Here is a 17,035-nt window from a genome sequence, read left to right as displayed (position 1 = left end):
CTCCTATTTATTATAGGAGGTCACATGACCTAACGTCGGACGCCGAGAGCGTCAGGAGCGTACAATAAACCTGAACACAACAACAGTAACAACAAACATACAAAGAAGGAATCACAGACAACACACATAGGAAAATCACAATGACACTCCTAGCAGATATGGCTTCCCAACCCTTCCCCACCCACACTCTGTACTTGGGCTATATAAGTCACTTCACTTCACACCCTCATGGAGACGCTGTCCACAGTTTTGTACATTCAGCTGCCTGCTAAAGGTTCCCTATTTGATCTTTGACCCACCACACCCACCTCCCTCTATATTTGGAGGTGTCTGTTACCTCACTCCACGAGTTTTCGAGAGTCCTTTTGTTAAATCTGTTTCAAAATGGTAAAATAGAGAATGCATTTGTATCTAGTTTTCGTTCTTCAATTAAATTAATGTAGTTTAAATCAATTCTTTCCCAAAATACAGAAGCACTAAAAAAAGATACACACACACACAGCAATATACAATTAGTATTAGAGCATGTACTTTGACACACACGTATGAAGTAACTTAGTCCACCAGAGCAACACAGAAAAACATAGCCTTAATGTGTGGAAGGTCAGTTGTACATAAGCACACACATGCAGCCATTGTTTACAAATAATCATCTAAAAATACACAAAGGTAGAACACGCACATAAACAGATTAAAAAATACAGACTACAAAAAGCACAAAAATAGTTGGACACGCACAGATAAAGAATGAGACGCAGAATACTGCACAACACGGCGTACACACAGATACGCACAAAAAGCAGGTGTCTGAGTTCTCCTTGTCTCTCGTACCAAGGGCAGGATTAGGGTCAATAAAGGATTGAACATTGCCAAATCTCTCCATTTCCAGGTTGAGTGTGTGGGTGGAGGAGAGCCGCCGCGCCCTCGTGCCCCTGGGGCACTGAACCTGATGGTACACAACCAGGTAGTGACCAGAAACTGAACAAATGGGCTAGCAAGCAGCGTGCATCCCAAACCTTAACAAGCATTTGCAATGCAATAGGTCTCGCATTAGGAAAGTTTGAGCTATTGGTATTGTAAATGGCAAAGTTTTTATTTATGGTTTTTTTTTAATAGCTAAATTAATAGCTCCGTCATTTACAATACCAATAGTTATAACTTTCGCAAATGTGATACCTAAAGCATTTGTAATGCAATATGTTTTGTATTTACAAACCGCGAGAGGACAAAAATACCGCAAATCATGAAAGCTCAATTTTATTACATAGCCCTTCAATATCGGTGAGGGCTGTTGCCATTCCGTGCCACACAGTCTGTCAAACCTGAGTCCTACTTCTATTTCCGCAGCCAGACCCCCTTTGAGCTTTGCAAATCCGAGCGCCAATCTAGGATGCATTTTGAGAGCAAATTAACCGTGTCTCACCACACACAGAGGCAAAGCAATGGTCTTCCAGGGCAGCCCCCTCCCCCCACCACCTGCTGACCCTGGAGGCAACGCAAACTGCGACCTTCACTCCAACATATTGGGGCCTTGTCACATTTCCGGTGAACGATGGCGGCGTTACGAGTATCGATTCATTTGGAATCTAAATTATATGATACAGTTTGGAATTAAATTTAGTGGAACGCTACACAGGAGGGCAATAAAGCACCAGCCTATTACTTGCCAGCAGCGCGGCGGCAGCTGGCGGGGCGGAAGCCTGGCATCCGCTCTGGCGACGCAGCACTAAATATCACTCACCTCAGCCCTTCAACGTCACCGCCAGCTAATTTTAGATGCAACAGTGCTGCACAGGAAAACCAGCTGTAAGCAGAGTACGCTCCTCGTCACTCAGCCGGCCTGAGACCAGGAAGTCAGGCAGGCCGGCGCGACAACCGGAGACAGGAAGTAGGAGGGCGGGAGGGAGCCTACCCCGCCTCCCACGGAAGAGCCGCGATTGTTTGGAGCACCGGAGCAGGCAGGAGCCTACCCTGCGCCCCGGTGCCGAAGGAGGGAAGAAGAGTCCTGCTGCCGGGCCCTGCAGCTGAGGAGAGCCGCCGCACCAAGGAAGCCGGTGAGTGGGTTGCTGAGCTGCGAGGGCGGGGCGGGGGGGGGGTGCGCGCGTGCGGGGGGGGGGCTGTGTATGCATGCGTGTGTGTGTATGTGTCTTGGAGTGCGTGTGTGTGACTGTGGGGGAGGGGGTGTGTGTGTGTGAGCGAGTGTCTGTCTGTATGCGCGCGCATGTGTACGGCGCGGGACGCGACGTGCGCGTTCGCGCACACAAATCTAGGCAAAAGCTCGTACCACCGTCTTGTCCGTCCTTCCCCCGTAACAGATAACTATACGTCTCCAGCTGGACAGATGCATCCTTGCGGATGCATTACCAGCGAGACCCAAAAAGGAAATATTTTAGAAAAAGCATGCACTCTCGGTCAACAAGTCCGCCTCTCTTTACTTGCACTGTTCGTATTGAGGCGCAAGATTTGTTATGATGACGAAAAATATACAATTCTCTTCCTTGTGCCTATATGCTTTATCCACCTCTATGGTAGGCCCAGGTTAAAAAGTGTGGGGGGGAGGTATATTTGGCACATGTGGTTTACAATGACGTCTCAGGAAGTAATGATGCATTTGTGATTTATAATATTCCTTTGTTAAAATAGAACTTGTCTATTTGACAAAAGCAAGTTAACATCACCACGCAGTCATTTGAAAAGAACCCTTTTTGACTTGTTTTATCCCGTTTTACTTTTTTTGTGAATCACATGTATACTTTCCAATTATTATTATGTAATAGAGTGCAGAAACGGCTGAAAAAAGCACTATTTTAAAACAGATGTGTGGAACTTGCTAGGACATCCTTAAACTGCTTTCAAAGAGTAATAACTTGATGAGCTGGGTGTATTTTTGGAGCAGTCCGTCTTGTTGTTAAATGAATGCGTGTTTGTTTTCTGCTGGTGTTCTTCATCCAGCTTACAAGCACATTTGAAGTTGAATAGGCAATAGAAGTGTTAATGGCATGGCTATCTTCTCAGAGGAGAAATTCATGGCCTCACGAATAAAGAGGATGCCGCCAGTGAGAAAGGGGATTAAAGAGACCCCTCGAATTCGGGTTACTAAACCAGCACCAAGCCAGACAAGCCCCCACAATAAAAACGTGCTGGAAACTAAGAGCAGCTCAAGGGGACACGCTGATGGGTTACTGTTGGTCTGAAATTAACAATCAAGCAAAAGGAAAAAAGGCATGGAAAACAACACTGGAAGAAGCATTGAAAAACTTAGACATGCAAGAGACGTGGAACACCAAACATACCTTCGCGGCCTTTAAAAAAGTAGCCAATGGTGCTGCAAAACATAAATCCTGGATTGCTGACAAAGCAGCATTGGCTAAGAAAAAACACGGCTGGATGGTACTGGCTACGTATGAGAGATGCGTCCCGCAACCGTATCTTGTTAACTACATAACACCATCTACGCAACAAATGCTTCTACGACTGCGGCTGGGAACCTATATCTCAAAAGATCAGATCCCGGCATTGCGGCAAACATGGCCAACAGCACTGTGCAGACTTTGTCGTCTCTCAGAAGAAACATTGATTCACGTCCTGTGCATCTGTCCCTCTCTGAGCAACTTGAGACGGTATTATCTCCTTCAAATATTCCGCCTTTTCCAAATCAGAACCTGTCGGTCGGCAGTCATGTTAGTAATGAACAGCCAACAGCTGCAGACAGCCTGCAGGGCCACCAGATTTTTTCAGAAAGCGAGCCTCCTACTGCTGAAAAACGAAAAGGAGGTGATCAATGGGACAAAACCCCAAAGTCTTAGTGAAACAAATGGCTTTGAAGTTAGACAATGAAAGATAGACTTTATTACTCCAAAAATGGTTATCAGTCTGTAGATGCATTTTATTTATTTATTTTATGTAATAAGCTCCTTTGAAATTTACTCTTTTGTAAAGGTTTTAACTAACCATTCTCAATAAAATTTTACTTACTCATTGGATTAAAGAGACCCGGAGGCCAAATTTCACACCAATCCATCGTGTTTGCAAATACAAGCAGCTGCAGTGCTGGGGCACGGCCTTCGGCCTCAGAGGATGGAATCCTCTCTCTAAAACAAGCATCGATCTCTTAGCTTTATGGGGCAATGTGTTTCTAATTAGCAAAACCAAGATTTTTTTCCTTTAAGAGGTCGGGCAGTGCGCTCCTCCATGCTAATTTGAAACACATGGCCCCATAAAGATAAGAAAGTGTTTTGCGACAGCAGCAAAGCAGGTGGCCCAGTCCAGATCGGAGGCGAAAGGGCGTCAATGTTAGAAGGGGCAATCCCAGGGGAGGCCAGACTGTGCACCTGACCACCCTCTGACCCACCTCTCCTAGGAACACTGCCGAGCACTGGCGGGAGACCCCTCGGGAGAGGATCTCGAATCTAGGATCGCACGCGCTGAACTAGCACCACTCGACAGAGACACCACACAGTAGGGTTCAAGAGAATGTATTCTTTATCTCTGCAAGCAAAATTGGATCTTTATGATCTGCCGGGTCGTATATACAACAGGGCAAGGGCTCCGAAAGTCTCGGTAGGGATCAGGGTAGCAGGACAGTCTCAAGGTTCAAAGTCACTGTGGGTGCGTATCCGGCGCACAGCTCTCAATCCTCGAGCCGGGAGATAGGGGCAGATCGCTGTTAGATCGGGGGTCCAGCCGGACCAGGATAGTCTCTGAGCTGCGATCGAATCAGCAGGGCTCGAGCAAGGGTGTAGTAGTTCTTACAGTCTTAGGGAGCCGCGATCCGATCAGCAGGGCTCAGGAGTTCTCAAGGTTGCGGGGGAGCCGCAACAGCGTCAGCAGGGCTCAGGTGGTTTCGGGCAGAAGTCCTTCTCTGCCAGGTAGGAGCCGCGACGAGGTCAGCAGGGCTCAGGTGGATTCGGGCAGAAGTCCTTCTCTGCCAGGTAGGAGCCGCGACGAGGTCAGCAGGGCTCAGGTGGTCCTCAAGGTTGCAAGGGAGCCGCGACAGCGTCAGCAGGGCTCAGGTGGTCTCGGGCAGAAGTCCTTCTCTGCCGGGTAGGAGCCGCGACGAAGTCAGCAGGGCTCAGCTGATTCTCGAGTAGAAGTCCTTCTCTGCTCGGTAGGAGCCGCGACGAGGTCAGCAGGGCTCACGTGGTCCAGGATACAACTGACTCGATCGTCCCAGAGCAGCCCTTGAAATAGGACTGCCCTACTTTGATGTCCTGAGTCCTCGCAGGCGGAGGTCTTAGCACCTGGGAGCCGGTTGTTGTGGATTCCGCCTTGGCGGCTCCTTTCATCCTTTCAGGTTGGGTCTGGAGGGATCCCAGACACTCAGCAGGCCTGGAGCCAGCCCTCAGGGAGGCCGGATGGGTGATCGAAACTCATCTCTCGAGGGGAGGTGGGAGGTGTGATCGAGCTACTCCTCGCTCACGGGGAACGTTCTACCCCCCAGCCGGGTATGGCGCGCCGAAGGCCGAGGTCGGGCTGGGGCCGGGGCAGCCATCTTAGGTGCAGGGACATGGGCATCGGCCTCGGGTACCAGGAAGATCGAGGACGGGGAAGCCCAGTGTCGGGGATGTGGATCATGGAGGGAATGGTCGGGGGAATCGGGACCATGGGGAGATGCACGGGTCAGGAGGGGTCACTACGGGTCAGGGAGGACCACGCCACGAGGCCGGGTCCAACAATCAACAAAAGACCCTCATTTCCAATGGCAGGCCACCGTTTAGCATAAACGGTGACGCCAGCCAAAGAAAATGAGGGACGGGGCTTCAAGTCCCCTTCTCAAATGTACGCTCCTACAAAATCTCTCGCCCAGTGAGCAGCAATTTGTGCTGCAATGCCAGGCGAGACCTAAAAACCATGCATCACAGAATAAGAAATATCTTTTTCACCAAGTCTGTTGCAAAAAACACTTTTTTTAAGTTGGGTAAGTAACTCCACACCTCCTTTAGCTTCGCGAGACAAATACCAAAGTGCACTTTTGTTCCCCCGTTGAACAAACCTATGCACAAACTAATCATTATTATTGGAAGGATACCTATTAATTGTAACATGCTCTGAAGGCGTTTCTTGGCACAGTTTAGGAACTGTCTTTCCATATGGCAGTTGGATGGGGAAGCCTAGTTAGTGACTAGTCAAGTTTTTGTGCTTGCTTGAATTTCAACAAGGTCTAGGACTAAGTGGGTGGTGGTTCCAGTGCTCGGCCACTACATAGTGAATATTTAGTGTGGCGAAACCTTTAAAGAGAAAATGAAAGCTAAATCTCAAATGTTAGCTAGCGGCATATTTGTAGAATTAATTCCTTAACAACTTATGACCTTTTTATGCATCATGCATGCTGACTTGAAAACTATTCTTTGCTGTATAGGTAATAAATGTTGGTATAAATGGCTAGTCGCATGATTCATTTTGTCAAAATATGTAGACCAATTTTAAGAGCTCTTTGAAATGTTTGCAGGCGTTGAATACTGTTCTTAAGTAAATGCAGAAAGACTGGATTTCAGTAGCCCATTCATGATTGGATAAAGGTGTTGGCAACAATTATTTTATGGTAGAAGGTTAGAAATGTGAAAAAAGGGATGCAGGATGCATAGTTTATGGCAATAAGATTTAGTGATCGCCACAAATTTGTAATAAGCTTAATTAAGCAACCAGTAACATAACCATGTTACCCACAGAGGTCATTGGATCGGAATAACTTCTATTAGCAGTCACCAAAAGGAAGATTCCCAGTAGTTGGGCATTAGTTCAGAGTTTGGATTTTAAAATAGAAAATTATAATTCATCTATGAGCTAATCGCATTAAGGGTGGGGGCTAAACCTGGGTAAAGGCTTAAAAATATCATCTTTAAGGATTATGATTAAGTGTCTTCAGCATATAAATAGAAATGATATAAAATTGTTGATAGGGTGTTGCCCCAGGTTTCATATAAACATAGAATTACAATGGTGACAGGGTGGAGCCCTAAGGGACTTGCCAACAGAAGGGTTTGTGATGGGTGAGAAGGAACCGCTTTAAGTTCTGGAATTTGCTTGTACTAAATTATTAAATGATTTGATCTGTTGAAGGGTATTGTCTGATATTGTGTGACTCTCTGGACGTTGTAGAAGAGTCTGTGGTGAATGCTATTAAAGGCTGCATTGAGGTCTGATAAGACTACTGCTCCGGAGCCTCCACCATCATCCATCATCCATCATCTGGATGTCATCAAAAGTAGATTTGATTACTAGTTCAGAACCCCTGCCAGTTCTAAACCTGGCTTGTGAGTCCACAAGCAAATCATCACGTTCTAGGACAATTTTGGAGCTGGGTACTGCCAACTTTTTCCAGGAGTTTAGCTAAATATGGCAACATGGTGATAGGTTGATAATTTACAGGGTTGTCAGGGTGTAGTGTAGTGTTTTTTTTTTTTTAAATAAAGGGGGGGGGGGCATTCTCACAGACTTGAAAGTATTAACTCTTTAAGACTTGTACACATTGCTCCCAACAGGAACCCAATACCCCTTTTTGTTAACCTTATCAGTGTAACTGTAATGCCATTAAAAATTATTGAAGAACAGTTCTGTCTACCATCATCTGTGTTCTGTTTCTCGAACACCCTGATATCTTATTCAAATAAACTCCCCTCTACAAGCCACACTAAAGAAATTATTTAACTACATCTGGCGTAGTGGAGTAAATGCAACCATGCCAACGGCATTCTGAATAACTTTAATGTACTGGACTATTTTGCAATACTGATGTACCCCTTTGCCTTAGAATTTAGTCTCACATGAGGATAGGTTAATGAAAGAATTGGTATAGTGAAGAGCCTAGTGTTTCCCAGGACTGTGATGATGTCACTAACGTTTTTGGAAGGGTGATGATGCAGTTTAATTGTGAGCGACAGAGAAAATCAGCTGTTTAAAGAATCAAATACTGCATAATCTGTTTAATTCCACTAACACTCCAATCCTTAGTCTGAGACATTCTGCACCTCCTCTGTCACATAAATTGGCACCCTCTAGCTTCAATCTTCTGCTTGAAACCTTTGTAGCAGTCCGACTTATTTATACACATTCAGAACAATCAAGTCTTCCAGCAGTCCACTAATTAAATCCTTTCACAGAATCCCTAAAGACAAGTAGGGATAAAGTTAGGCACAGCTACCTCCTAAAGATGGCCATCTCCTTCTTTGTTTACATTAACCTTTCTTCTTACACTCGACCACCAATTCAGGTTCAAATTATCCTTAGCATTTTAATACACTGTCAAACACCTACTTGTAGTTTTTTGATCTGTTCCCCTTCAGTACTCCTAAATTCGGACCATCTCTTACCAGGCATGCTTCACTCCCTTTAAAATATTTGCATTAGGGAAAATACCCTTTTCCTAATTTTGTGCAAACGGTCTTTACAATTAAACACTCATTTGAATTAGTGAGATTTCAGGCACATAAGCAGATACATCATAAAGTGAATACCACAGTAATTTAATAGTGTCTGCCTGCCCTACATCCGATAGGAGTTTGCCAAACAAAACCTTTTATAATACTGCATGGACATCTGCATTCAACTTCTCGTCCATACCCTTCGCTTTTCATTTACGCATTTTAACGTTTGCTCAACATGCTTTGCAAATGTAGCTCTTTGTGTGAAAAATTCCCCTTCAGCCAGATTTCTTTAAGCACTTTGGAACTACTGCTTCTTAGTGTAAACTGGTTGCAAGTTCTCCTTTCTAAGACCGTGGCTTCTTCCTTCAACTAAGGAGAAAGTAATACCTCTTAATAGAAAAAGTACATGCAGTTATTGATTGGTAAAATAAATGCCAAGTAAGACCAATGACTTGAGAGAAATTCTGGCCAAATATGAATACTCTAAGAATATCCGTGTAACATTGTTAACTCCTGTTCCAATTATTAAACACATGCATATGGTCTTAATAAAACACATCTTTCCAACTGCATAAGTAGATCAGTCCTTCTAGTGAAAAATGAGATAGTTCATGCAGTTATCACATTAAGGTGCTGCTTGTTTAACCACAGATAGATTTGCACTTAAATACAATTTAATTAGGTCTGGTATGAAGATGTGTTATTATGATTGGCCACAAATCTGTGAAAGACACCAATCTATAAATTCATTTTTGAAAATGAACCATAGATGAATTGGGTCTGGGTAGTCCTAGACACATTTTACAGATTATGATAAAGATTGAAATTTCCATCGATTTAGCCTTAATGATATTGATCATTGATATAGTGTATAATGTATACAATTATTAAATGTGGAGGTTGATCTTAGTCACTCGGGAAAGAGACCTTAGTAAGTTATCCCCACTGAACCATGGTTATTGACCACTATGTTCACACATTGGTGATATTTGAACATCTGACACCATAAAGGTCCTATAATAAACATCGATACTTCTTTGAACCAGAGACGTCTCTGTGGGGAATACTGGCCCAGAAAGAAGAGCTTCAGCCAACAGAGTGAATGCATGATGCCAGTTTCAGGTGTTTTTAGAATTGGGACGTAGGCAGTTTGTTATATCCTGGGCTTATAGAAAGACTTTACAGAGTTTATTTGGTACATGTCATCGGTCACACCTAAACCATACTCCTGCCATTCAGTACCCACTTATCTGCATCATTAAGAAAGACCCTCTAGTTGTGCCAAATAAGTGTAGATAATATCTGCCTAGAAATGGAGACTTGTCTGCAAAGCCTTGTACGTGACTCTTGAATAAGTCAGAGGGTTAAACTTAAAAGTTGCTTAATACAATCCTGAATGAAAATGAAATGAATCATTCTATCAAAGAGAAGAACTCCTAGATTGTGTAGACCTGCTTCCTAAGGTTGTCTTAATAAATTCTGAAATCTGGTAGTTTAACATAATTCTGTATTAGTCACATCCACTTTCTTACTATGATAACTGCCAGGCCACTTTTCTAATATCCGTGTATGATGAGGAAAGGAGGGAAGTGTACCTTATGCTCTGTGTCCCCACTACGGATGTGAAAGTGAAACCCCAAAGCTGGAAGATTAACTTAAAACCTGTGTTAGTCGAGCTTTTTAGTTTATGGCCTTCAGTTAATTCGAATGCTTGAGCTCTCCAAAAATTATTATATGGTTATGCTCTATCTGAAGAAAGAAGACTATTCTCAGTCACTTGCAGCAACCCAGACCCGGGGCACATGCACGGTAATGCTGCATAGCTAGCACTTTTTTACCTATCCCAGGTAGGGACTTGATAGTTACTTGCCCCGTGTACCAGAGAACATCTCTCTCAGAAGAATTTGCATGCAAGGCAAAGGTCTGCAGAAAAGCCAAAAAGCACTGCCAATGCCAGTAGGGCTGACTTTAAAGCAATGTTGTTGGTAATGCAAAGGAATAAAAGTAGATAACATGGGAATGTGTATGTATTTGTATGGAAGCAAAGAACTGTAAATTAATGTTGGTGTAGGGTAAAAGGTCAGTTGACTGTTGACTGTCAAGCCTGACCTTAAAATCCATGTTGGTTGAAGACTACCCTCATCCCATCTGTGCTGCTGCCGCCAGAGAAAAACGCCATCAATTATCTAGTTATCTCAGAGGCTTTAATAGCATCACAATTTAATTTGTGTGCCCCTGAAAGTTTAAGCTCAGGCAGCTGGATACATAAACAAAATGATCACAGCTTTGTGGAGGGCAAGCACTTTTTTTGTGTAAGCACACGGCTTCTGCCCAATCAAAACATGTATTTTCTAGATCCTAACGTGGACGGAGTCAAAGCCAATCTTCTGGTCATTCTAAAGCCCCTCTTCTGGTCATTCTCACACAATTGTCTGGTGACAGCTGCACTTTCAAACTCTGACCATAAAAACTGCAGTGGTACCGTCTTTCGGTTTACAGAGAACGCATAAGCTCATAAATAAAAATTAACAAAGTAACCAGAAATGGTATTTAGGAACACATCTCAAGCTGGTGGAAGTAAGCTATTATTGGTCCCTAATCAAAATGCTGACGAATCGTTTTGGGCCTTGCACTTCCCAAAGCTGAAATCCTTTGTTTATTTTCTATCCGCTATAGTTATTATGATTTGTTAAGTAGATTTAGTTTGTCTTGTAACTAAAAGTTTGAAGTATGTTGATGTTTAATTTGTAAATACTGTATGCAGGTAGACCACCTCTCGATTCATTTAGCCTTCATAGCAAACAGTTGCATACCGCTAATTAAATCGCCCACACAAGTAAATTTAAAGTTCAAAAATGAGTATGAACTGGTGAAAATGCAACTAGGTGTGCAAGGCTGGCTTCATTAAGGTGATTATGTGAGGGATCCTCAAGCTTATGTATTAAGTGCAAGATTTAGGAAGTGCGTGGTGCCCAATTCTTAAATACATCCCGAGTTGCACTGAAGTGATCAAATATCATTTCATTACACGCATTATCACTCTGCCGTGTCAGAGGCAATGAATTTACAAATTGACTTAATCTCGATGACAGACTTTTTAGTGTGATCAGATATGTGCACAGGGACAGACCGGAGGTGTACCTCTTTGGAAACCTGTGCCAAAGAAGTGAACGCGTACATAGTCGCAAGTATTCGTGTATTTGGTATTCATGGACTTTTAAGCAAACACGCTACTGCCCTGAAAATGAGCAGAGATTTACTCCTGTCTAACTCGCAAGTCATGTGATATTGATGTACTTTCCACAGACACGTTTTTGCCTCGAAAATGGTCCGAGATTTACTCCAGAGGTGATGGGCTGGGTTGGTTGGTTGGTTGTTTTGTTTGTGAGTGGGAAGTAACCAGTTTATCCATAGAAAAACAGAACAAATATATTTCATTATGACATTTCCGTGTGTAGAAATGTATTCAAACACAGGTTTTCAGGAACAGTTATGAAATTCGCTGATAATTCCAAAAAGGCTAAATGTTTGCCAGAAAGTAATTGTAAGCCTATGAAAGTAAATTTCTATACTGTATGACATATATATATATTTTTAATGGCCATTCAGTGTAATTTTCTCAAATGCAATAACACTACTGTGCAACTGCAATTTCAAAATACGAACATTGTCAGTCATTGATATTTTAATAGATATAAACGAGCAACAATGAAAAGCTGCTAGGAAAGATTGGATAAGAGGATGACGTCTGACTGAAATCGGTATTTCCATACCCCCTGAGTGAGTGCAGGAGAAAAGCTGAAGTTTTGTGTGCTTGGCAATGAGGTTGAATAAGGCTAGCGCCGAGAGACCCTGCGGAGGTAGTGGGCGCTTTAGAAATGCAGTCAGCCAGCTTCCAATCACCCCTTACAAATCTTTGAGAAACCTACAGGTGTTTACTTTTACGGTAAAGGTAAACACCTGTAGGTTTCTCAAAGATGTGTAAAGGCTTTATCATATCCCGTGAATCACTCATGCCCATTTTCAAACGTTTCTTGCTCTGCATGTGAGTTTTGTTAACGTCTTAGGGCAAACAATAGATTGTAATAGAGTGCAGGAAGCCTCCTATAATTGTACTCACAAGCGATGCTCCGGGCCGTCCTCAACGTGCAATTGGTTCTCTCTCCCTCCCATCCTCAGGACACCTTCCTTCCACATGTGGAGTGCGGCACGGTGACTCTGATCGGGGCGACCACGGAAAACCCTTCCTTCCAGGTGAACACCGCGCTGCTGAGCCGGTGCCGGGTGATCGTCCTCGAGAAGCTGTCGGTGGAGGCGATGGGGGCTATTCTGATGAGAGCCGTCCACTCCTTGGGGATCCGAGTTTTGGACCAGGATGAGCCCGGTGACGCGGAGGACGGCGGCAGCGGCGATGAGTAAGTGATACACTGCGGAGCAGCGGTGGCAAGTTGACAAAGGGAGGTGAGGGGTGGGGGGCGCTGCCCGACACAGTTGTCGAAACGGCAAGTACACATACCCGGGGCTTAGGAAAGTTTTACAGCTATCTGTTTTCATCCAGGCGTGATACTGTGTGCTCCGTGTCGGAATCCGTGGGGGAACCACTTGATGTGATCTAGTGCGGTGTCTGTCAAACGATGAATTGACATATTCCCCACCAGATTATTTCCATCAGATAAGGTGTTTATTTTGGGTTATTATTATATATAGCCTTTCCTGTTGACAGTATTTGTTGGCCAGCGGATCCTATCCCTGCTTAAGCTGCCCAAGTCTTTAGGACGTTCTGCTTTATAATTTATTTGACTTAAATGATTTGTCTTTATTGACACCACTTTGGCTCTGGCATTTGTTTTGTATCTCACAAAGCGCGTCAATTCAGCGCCGAGAGGAGAGGTGACCCTCGACTTTCACCCCGAGGCAGGGGCGCAGCTGTCCGTGTTCTCGTTCGAGCTCTTTGGATTCAAGTGCCCGAGAGTGCTGTGCTGTCCAAATAGGATTAGTCGCGCACTTACAGGGTTTGGGCGTTGAGTGACCTTTCCCCCTGACTTTCTGAACCTTCATTTCTGTTGTGTAAATGCCCTGGATACCAGGGTTTATATTGGAAAAGAGAGTGGGCGGCATACACGGACGTTCATTCACCACAATGCCAGGGGTCGCGGAAGTGACTACATGCCCCTTGACCTTCACTTTCACTCGCACATACATATGCTTATACATACACACGCATTTACACACTCACTCACTCTGCCTACACATGCGCACAGATTCACACATACACACAACCTCACTCATACACACACACACACTTACATAAATACACTAAAAACCGCAAGCACACACAACATACATACATTTAAAAGCATTTTCTTACCTCAGCTGCCAGGGAAAGTCATATTCCAGCTATTTGCGCTCCATTGTTTTTGGTAAACTAATATGGTACAATGTAATATAATTTACTATTGGTATAATACAAAATGTACAAAAAACAGGTGAGTGAAGTCCCCACCGACGTCGATAAGGACGAGCTGCTTCTGTTCCTACGAACGAGAATACTCCTGTCAGACCTATATCTTTTTATTGGTTACCTACAAAAGGCTCAATAACAGGGCAGTTCCACAATAATTAGTATTTCCATACAAAGTCATTACATTTTATTAAAGGATTTTTTTCATTTTCTATATATTCATCATTTTCTCCTTTTTTTTAAAAACACTTTTTGTTTTGCTTTTTTCAAGATCCCATTCAGTGAAAACGTACGCATCTATTTTCAAATCTCAATGTGTAGAGAAACAGTCAAGTTGACAGTAAACATTTCATTTTTGACGTATACAAAAAATATATTTACAGGTAAAATGCATGTAACAACATGTGAATAGATTCTATTAATGTTCCTGCCCCTGATTTTGCCACTGCTGATGCCAGGGGCCACAAAGGCAGTGCCAAGGATCACAAGGGGCATGCCAGGGGTCGCAGCAGCGACCCCTAAATGACGTCCATGGCAGTATATTCAGGGGCGACTGCTCCTTGTGGGAGGAGGAGCGTTGCCCCCCTTCTTTATCGCAGTGCGAGAAGCAGAAACATAAAATGCGAGAAAGCAGAAGAAGGGTTTGGTTTGGGTGGCCAGGTCTGCTGGAGTCCAGGGGAGGAGTGGCAACCCCAATGTTGTGGGCGCTGACTGGTTGGCCCCAGTCATGCACACACTCCCTTTCTTCTATGTAGGCTGCCTACATGGAGAAAACTGCCTCCCCATAGACGCCTGTGCGGTCGGGGTCCCAGCCAATCACAATGCTGCCATTGCAGCTTTGTGATTGGCTTAGGGGAGGAGAGGGATGCTACCTGCGGCTGCCTCCTGCGAGGACGAATCAACGCGAGAACGGGCTCCCAAAGGTACGTTTTTTCACTTAAATTTACCCCCCCCCTCCACTCCCCAACCTTCGCGAACTCCTCAAAAAGAAGAAATGTAAAAAGATGCCGCTGGTTCAGGTTCTGCAGGGGTTTGTTCCAAATGAGTTTATGGTGCCTCTGAACCTGCAAGACTCATACGTTTGTGTGCCAATAACAGAATAAGAATCTCTGCTTTGCAGTATTTTCACACCACCTCCAATTTTCGCTACTTCCCTTTGTCCTTGTCTCTGCCCCTCTTGTATTCCTTAGGTTGATATTGGTGGTTGTGGTGCATCTTCGTAGGTCCTGGATACAGGTATCCTGATACCTCATTGCCTGGCTGCTCAAGGTGGGCTCATTGCAGCTTGTCTCAAACTACCTTCAGACAACTGTATCAATTCTGTCCACCCTGGGGTTTTTCATCAAGCCAAAATTCCAGCTCTGGCTAAGACAATCGATTTACTTAATCAAGCTTTTCTGGACAGGTAGCCCTCAGGGCGTACCCAACCCTGCAATAAGTCTGGGGTTTCAGGCTATGGTCATGATGATTTGGGCAGGGAGTATCAGTTCTGGCCTTGATGATTCTGAGGCTGATTTGGCTCTTGGAATCCTGCATGCTGCTGGTGCCTCACTGCAATTGACCTAGGTGGACACTTCATTGGCTATAATGGCTACAGTGGCCCCAGGACTGGGAAAGCCTTTCAGGTAGAATCCGTATCAGGACCTTTAGTGGTGAGTGACAGGCAAGCTTTTTTTCCTCGCTCTATCTAGATTTTAAGGTTGGGACCGATGTGTATCACTGCGATAGGGAGGTGATTTGGATAAGGTGGAGATGAGGTCTCTGTTCTCAGCAGGAGCAGTGCCACCTCATACATGTTCCGGAGCTGGGAGCCATCCTGGGTAGATATATCCAGGTTCCGAGGGATAGGACCACTGTCATGTGGTACTACAACAAGTAGGACAGAATGGGCCTTGTCCTCCAGGCTCTGAAGCTTTGGCGACGGTTGGCACTTAACGGAATGTCCCTGTTGGTCAGTCACCTAGTGGAATCCCTCAATATTAGGGCAGACTAGCTCAGCAGACTTCATCTTGCCTGTCACCAGTGATGTCCTTCCCCTGGAGATGGCACTGGGTAACTTATCCACTGGGGAGAAGACTCAATAGACTTATTTGCTACCTATAAAAACACATTTAGTCAAGAGTTTTCTACAGTGGTTTTTCCTTCTCAGGGGTGGATAGGAGTCGCATTATGCCTTCAGTTGATAGCGGTGGCCCCTGAATGGGCTAAGAGTTTCTGCTACTCCAAAATGCTGACCCTGTATATCTGTCCTGTATTTAGTCTTACTCTTTTGGAGAATCTGCTGTCCTGTCCATCACCACCCCCTTTTGTACCGGTCCCAGCAGCAAGGCAGAGTGCTCGACTTGAACCACCACAATTTTACATCTTCATGTTTTTTGTTCAAGCAGAACTAACTGGGTGCCTTGATCTAGCAACTGAGTTGGTTTTTATAATTTTGGCTTCCTGCCACCCTTTAGCTGATCCAATTGATTTAAGCTACAAATCAAAGTTGGTCACCTGATTTGAGAAGAAGCAGGTTGACCCTCTATAGACTAAATTGTCTGTGTTCACTTGCTCTTCAAAGCTTTGCTGTGGGAACTGTTATGGGTTACTTAGAGGCCCTTTCGGGCTTCCTTTGTTTACTTGATCAGCCCTCATTATTCAAATTACCCGTTGTGATGCATTTTTAAAAAAAGGACTTTCACATGCGTTTCCCCCTGCTCCCTTAATTACCCTCAGTGGGGTCTTAGTTTGATACTATGATTCTTGATGTGTGCTCTTTTCAGGCTTCTCCATAGTTTGCTCTACGTCTGGGAGGACGGGAATAATGCTATAACCAGGGAGTCTCCTGACTCAGCGTATTGGACAGTCCGTTTATTGTAGATACAGCTCTCCATGCGTGGTGCCTCCACCTCCATCCAGTGGTAACTGCCACAACCCCCCCTCAGCAGCATCATAACCCAGCCAATCAATGATGAACATTCCAACCTTGCATATATATACATGGCTTGTGTTATGAATACATGGCTAGAAGTGCTTGATGTAGATCACAAAATATCACCCTTCTTTTACAGCACAAGCTATAATAGAATAACAAAATAGATATAAGCAAATGATGAGTTAATAAACATGAGAGAGAGGAATATTTAAAAATTGAAACCTAAAGACAGAGACATTTTAAAGTGAATAGAAAGTTGCTAAAATCAAAACATACTATTGTAGATAACTTATT

General features: G+C 44.2%; 1 protein-coding gene across 1 annotated transcript in view; it reads left to right on the top strand.

Moving 5' to 3' along the window:
- WRNIP1 (WRN helicase interacting protein 1) overlaps positions 1-17,035 on the top strand; it is a 457,752-nt gene that overhangs the window by 113,597 nt on the left and 327,120 nt on the right. The window contains exon 3 of the mRNA XM_078688019.1: positions 12,543-12,778. Coding sequence (XP_078544145.1) covers positions 12,543-12,778 — 236 coding nt within the window. The remainder of the gene's footprint in view (positions 1-12,542; positions 12,779-17,035) is intronic.

This window comes from Lissotriton helveticus, chromosome 4_1 (genome assembly GCF_964261635.1).
Source record: "Lissotriton helveticus chromosome 4_1, aLisHel1.1, whole genome shotgun sequence".
NCBI classification, from domain to species: Eukaryota; Metazoa; Chordata; class Amphibia; order Caudata; family Salamandridae; genus Lissotriton; species Lissotriton helveticus.
The sequence above is the reverse complement of the archived record's forward strand: the minus strand, read 5'-3'. Positions and strand labels throughout refer to the sequence as shown.